This window comes from Dermacentor variabilis, chromosome 9, assembly GCF_050947875.1.
Source record: "Dermacentor variabilis isolate Ectoservices chromosome 9, ASM5094787v1, whole genome shotgun sequence".
In the NCBI taxonomy this organism is placed as follows: Eukaryota; Metazoa; Arthropoda; class Arachnida; order Ixodida; family Ixodidae; genus Dermacentor; species Dermacentor variabilis.
Window position 1 is genome coordinate 62154791 of NC_134576.1, and position 6080 is coordinate 62160870.

General features: G+C 44.6%; 1 protein-coding gene across 3 annotated transcripts in view; it reads left to right on the forward strand.

Moving 5' to 3' along the window:
• Positions 1-5753, forward strand: part of LOC142592733 (cytochrome P450 4c3-like) — a 51382-nt gene extending 45629 nt beyond the window's left edge. Inside the window, exons 12-13 of one of the 3 annotated variants that reach the window (XM_075704335.1) lie at positions 3770-3878; positions 5269-5753. In XM_075704335.1, coding sequence (XP_075560450.1) covers positions 3770-3878; positions 5269-5512 — 353 coding nt within the window. In that variant the 3' untranslated portion in view covers positions 5513-5753. The remainder of the gene's footprint in view (positions 1-3769; positions 3879-5268) is intronic. The other 2 variants (XM_075704337.1, XM_075704334.1) reach the window with 2 other exon arrangements.
• Positions 5754-6080: the final 327 nt, after the last annotated feature.

Here is a 6080-nt window from a genome sequence, read left to right on the forward strand (position 1 = left end):
TTGGAATTATTTGTCCGAGATTCACGGGAATACAGCTTTTTTTCGAAAATTTCGCGTCCCGCAAGCTTTTGTTACTGACTGAACATCGGAGGTAACTGCAGCTGCAGTGCTGGAAGCAATGTTGCCAGATGTAGTACCCGTTGGTGGAAATAGCTGGCGAGAGTTAGTGCCTGCACTCTTCTTTCCTACTCCCTACTTCTCAAGTCGGTTTCCTTCTCGCGTTAATGTAAGTCCCTTAGTAAGACTTACTTTTGCATACTTAGCCTGCGAAGTCTTTAGCGCTTCGTCACGAGAACAAATGGGCAAGCAATTGGATCCCCTTCGTCATCCGACGCGAAAGCAGATGTAACAAGTCGACAGCGAAATCATAAACATCGAAACTGCCTACAATATATGAGCAAATATATCAGTTAAGCGACACGATATTTCGACCAACGGGAATGGATGAACACATGAAAAATACATGGCTGTATGTAAGTCAGGTGTATTACCATTATAGGATCGAAGTCTTCATTTTACAACTCCACATGTAGGGGCTTATGCAAGCGGCGTTTGACAATCCCAGCCCATGTATGTTGTAAAGGAAAAATATAATCAGGCAGATGGGAATGAGATGTTTCAGAACAGAACATGCTACTTTATTACGTTTTGCACGGTAGTGTTGCACCATTTTGCCGATCCTACTGGTCATGGCCACCCCCTCCTATCTCGACTGTGGCAATTTTCACCACTTTGTGAGTCAACTGCTAAAATATTTCTTGCACTTGCTTTATGCTGCTTCTTCACAAGCTATCATGGGTGTTCACGAACTCAAAAATTGGAAGTTTAGATATTCTGGACACATTTGCTGTTCAGTTCGGTATTTTGCGTCTCTGATTGTTTAAACAAAGGAATTCGGCAACGGGACGGCATTTGTACACGCAGAATAGGAAGTCGGCAGTCGTAGGGGGCATGCATTGGCATATGACTCGGTGTTTTGGCTAAAAAGTCGTCGTTTCTCTCTAAAGGCGAAGCACCGATTGCAATCGCAAATTATTAGAGAGCTATACAAAGTAAGGACAGTTTTTCTATATACCGACCAACTAGACTAGTAAAAGTTCACTTATTAACTAAGTTAACAAGCGTGGTGTCATGCGCGCACGAGCAAACAGCAACCCATTTCACTCGTTGACTGGCCAAACTTTCAGTCAATACGCTGGAGTGAGAAGTGCGGCCACCGCAGCGAGCGACTTCACCTTCGTGCTGCGTCTTGCTTCAACGCGAACGAAACGGTGAAAACACAGCTCATGGTGGACTCTGCCCCTGTCTCAGGTCGCTTTCACGATGCAGGCTGCGCGTGGTTGCGCCATACGCAGCAGCCGCCTTAGTAGAACGCCGCCCCCCGTCTCTCTCCTCCCTCTGGTGCCGTACCCGCGACCGAAGCATTCCTCCCCGCTTCATTCCTTGCACGCGAGAAGTTGAGCCGCCACCGTCCACTCGCCCTCGTACGCTTTCACTCGCACAAACAGCACACGACACGCGGTGATGATGCTGTACCCTTAGACTTTACACGTAGCATCACGGCGACGCCGATAGCGAAGGCAGAAATGCGCCTCGAGTGTCCATATAATGGCCATAACGTTCACCACTGAAACTTAAGGAGTGCATATGAGGCAACAACCATTTCGAGAACAATGACATACTCCAAATATGTCCACTCCTGGGTAGGATACCCATTTTTGCGGTGTCTGTGAAGGTGCACTGCGACATTGCCTACTCGGCAGCGTAGCCCATTCTGCACTGCAATCTGTGCAAACTTTCTTCACTGGGCTTAACGTTCTTGATGATCTGTAAACTGCCGAGCAATTCCTGTTTCCGCAGTATGCTTGGATTTCCAAGTCGTCGTGGTTATTTTTTGCCCTAATATCTGTAGACCCATATATTTCATACCTAACATATCTGCACCCGCACATGTTCTCTAGCTCCCTCTCTCGTCACATTACTCACCTTAAATTTTTTTATTCTCGCTAAATACATACAATGCCAAATAAAAGAAGTAGTCGTCATCATTGCCACGCGATTGCGCCTGCATAATTAGTTTTATTGCAGGTATTTAATTAGTGGCTCGAAAAACACACTTCTTTCAAACGGTGACATGTGTGGTTGAACCCATGCCGGTACGCATTTGTTTCTATACTTATTTCATGGTCAAAGGTACTTTTTTTTTTTCATATAGACTGAGCAGCAGCGTTTAGCTAAATGAAAAGCAGGTAGGTTTTTCAATAAAAACTGGCGCTCTCAGATCAATTTTTCTAAAAATCATTCCTCGCCATGCTTATTCTCGTCTATATGCGCCCCAATAAGAGATATAGATCTGTCCCACTATTTGTACCGAGGCTTGATAACATGCGTGAAGCTTTCTCTTTACACCTGCTTAAAAATCGCCTTCAATGTCTTAACTACACCTTCTTCAGCGTCTGGTTTCATGTCAAAGCAATGTCCATGTTTTAGCCTTCCACGAAGCGTCGCAACAATTCTGTTGCCACCCCCCACCCCCTGTGTAGTGCAGGTGCGGCAATCTGCGATCTTCAATCTGCAATCTGCAATCTTCTTTCTGTACCTCAAAGTAAGAAGGAACATTGCTTTGTCATGGAACTGGACGCAGGTAAGGCACTGCTTGTTATTTTTAGGTAGGTGTCAGAGGATCACTTCTCTTATGTTATATAGACTGGTTAGAAACGGCGCAACGGTTCATTTCACTTATCGGGGAGTACATATAAACGAAATAAAGATCTGAGAACATCGGTCTCAGTCTGTATTGAAATACCCTCGTATGTCAGCTTCCGGATCTTATACATTGTTCTTTAGTTAAACATTTCATTTAATAGTGCCCGCTTATTCTGGTAGGTAGTGTTAAATGGCCAGAAACGTAGCGTTGTCTTTGGAAAACAATGTGCATAATCATTGCCTTCTATGGTTGCTTGCATTTGGGGCAGAAACTTCGAGGTTAACAAAGAAGCTTAAAAACTTAAGGACTGTAGGACTAGCGACGCAGCGCAAAATGAAAGGACACAACTTCCAGAAACAGGATCACAGCAGTGGGGATTTGAAAGCAAAGGAGTGTAGCCGATATTCCAGTCGACATGAAAAGAAATAAATGGAGCTGGGCAGAGAGAGAGAGCGGGAGAGAATTCATTTGAAGGAAGGCAGAGAGGTTGGCCTGAGCAAGCGTGCTCTATTTTGCTACCCTGCACAAGGAACGGGGGCCATAAGGCTGGATGAATGATGATGATAGCATAGAAGAGATATGCACAACAATGAAGGCAAATTCAGCATTCCATGGTTGTCAATAAAGTCCAAAAACATCTTTAAGAGATGTAACACACCTTGCTGAGCTTGTCTCTTCACAAAAAGTTCGACAAACAAGCTTGCGTGTGGGCTTCTCCTGCGTGAGCAGCACAGGCGCTAAGAAAAGTCTTTACAGCTGGGCAGGTTATGCGATGTGCAGGCCTGATAACCAGTGGTTTAATAAAGTTACAAAATGGGTGCCAAGAGACAGGAAACGTACACATAAACTGGAGCGAACTAGGCGGTGTGACGAAATTAGAAAATTTACAGCCACCAGATGGTGTCAGATGGCACAAGTCAGAAGTAAATGGAGATATCGGGAACAGGAAATCTTGTCCTGCAGTGAACATCGATAAGATAATGACTATAATGATAATGATTGTGTGTTCTGGACGTTGATTCCTTCTTTAACCTGCTTCCTTTTTCACCACTACTCACTCAGCCATCGAGTCCCTGCGAGAATGCCTCGACCTGGACATTATGCGCAAGTGTGACGCACATCGACCACTTCGAATCGGAGCATTCCACGAACGAGTAACGTCGCGGCGAAGGTAAGATTAACCTCAATAAAATGTGGTAACTTGCCACATACAACACGCACTTTGTGCGCGAGGACAGAGTTCTATTTGCTACGTACAGCCCCAGTAACACGCTAGTGGTCGGAAATTTCTCGTCATGCACGGCGAAGGAAAACAAAGCGGAGCCAAATGGCAAACAGAATGTCACTATCAATTGTGCTGCAGAAGGATGTTCCCCATTACATTCCAAATTCTACAGTTTCTTTCATGTATAGCGCAGTCGAAATTTGACTGTGAAAACTTAATCATACGTCAATAGACGCCGTCATAATTACGACTTCAGGGTGAAGTGGTGCTGGAACACCAAGGCGGTGTGTCCAGGCGATATGGTTGCGTCTTTCGTGGCTCACGAAGCATCTAAGAGCGACATTTGTTTTTTTTTCTATTTCAGAATGTTGACATACTCACGCAGCTCAACCTTTCGTTTTCCTTTTTTAGTGTCCCATTAAAGCCGCATGATTATGCTGACGCCCTGCCTTACCAAGTTATCTTAAGCGAGGACAAGCAAAATTATTCCTTCTCAGCGCTCGTGTCAGCAAGATAGGTTCGCGCCGCAGCCTATCTAGACTCTAGAACAAAGGCTTTCTCCCAATGAACAGAAGCGAAATACCGGAAACATCGTGGTTGGACCCGACTTACGGATGCAGGCATCATCAATATGAATTTTTTTGCATTGACGCGACGTGAGAGGGTGGTTTAAGAAGTCCGATAGAGAAACACCAACTTTAAATTACATGAGCAGCAGCACACACTGCCACTTAACTGGACATTCGCTGAATAAATGTTGCAGATAGCGTAAATTTGTTGGAAGACCTGATCTACTTGCATGGTCGTCTGGGAAGACCAAATGCTTCCATTTAAACTATGCTTTGTGAAAGAAACGTGTCACCCTTCTCCGCAGTCTATCACGACAAAGACCCGTTACCCTATCAAAATTGTGCAACTCCATTCATCACTTCGATTACATAGCACTTCATTGAAGGCCGCACTTAATGTTCTCCATTTATTTCAGCGAAGTACATCGATAAGTATCCAGCATGCGTGCACGTGGGCTCAGTATGGCATTATTGGCAGTTTGCAGAGCTAGCTGGGCCTTGCGAATCATCGAACTGCTGTGCATAGTGAGAATGCTTTCTTTCAAGCTGTTCATAGTTCTTGTAGGACATTTTGCTGCTGCTTAACGCGGAAAGGGAAAAAAACTAAAGACAAAATAGAGGCTCTCAAGCCTCGCATCAGCATTTTAATGATATGCAACCCGTTGAAAATATTGCATGCTTCACACAAGTCTATTCTCAAATTTTGCCAAATATATCCAAATATGCACTTCTAATATTTCTCTATTCCTTTTCTTCTTTATTTTAAGAGCGGCTATACAGCTGAGGGGCTGCCTGCAGAACGCCGTGAATAAATGCGATTCCACAAAATACGGGACCGCCATGGACCGCTTGAAGCGCATAGCCAACAGTATCGTGGACCTGAACTCCCCTGCGACGCGACGAGCGGTTGCCGGCAACGGAGCATCCGCCTTTGACGCTACCATTGCAGTCGTCGGCGCTGCTGTGTTTATTTGCTTCCTTCATGCCGATTCTTACTGGCAGTTTAATTAGATCGAGGTCTGTTGCGCCATCGTTGGTTGTGGATAGAGAACCACTGCAAATGCGGATACAGTACCTCCTGAGAAAGGAGAACGTGGGACTGTTCTCGCAAATCACCGTTACTACCCTGTCTCGCTCCAAATCTGCTTTTGAAGTAGGAAATATCTATTCTCTACAGCTGCACAAGAAAAGTAAGGGGAAATCGAAAATAAAACATCTAAAGCAGTTTTTATGTACGCATCGTGCGAAACCACGCTGGAGCTTATAATTTTGATATTTAAATCGTAAGTATCTGATATGTCTGCATAATACCTTTTATTATTCTTTGCATGTCACACCTGAGGCAGTTTACAACGCCTCCTGTGGCTTACTGTAAAGATGCAACTCATACGCCTTGCATCAATTCATTCTGGCGATGTTCACAGAGCATGCGCATTAAAAGTAAAAAAGGATGCCGATGGACGAACCAAAACCTGTTTCGAGCTCCGCACTATTGTAGCGGTAAAAACATCTGTATGTCGGTCATTCTTTAAGACCGCTGTATTGATCACTAAATCAACAACGACGAAAAAATCTTTCC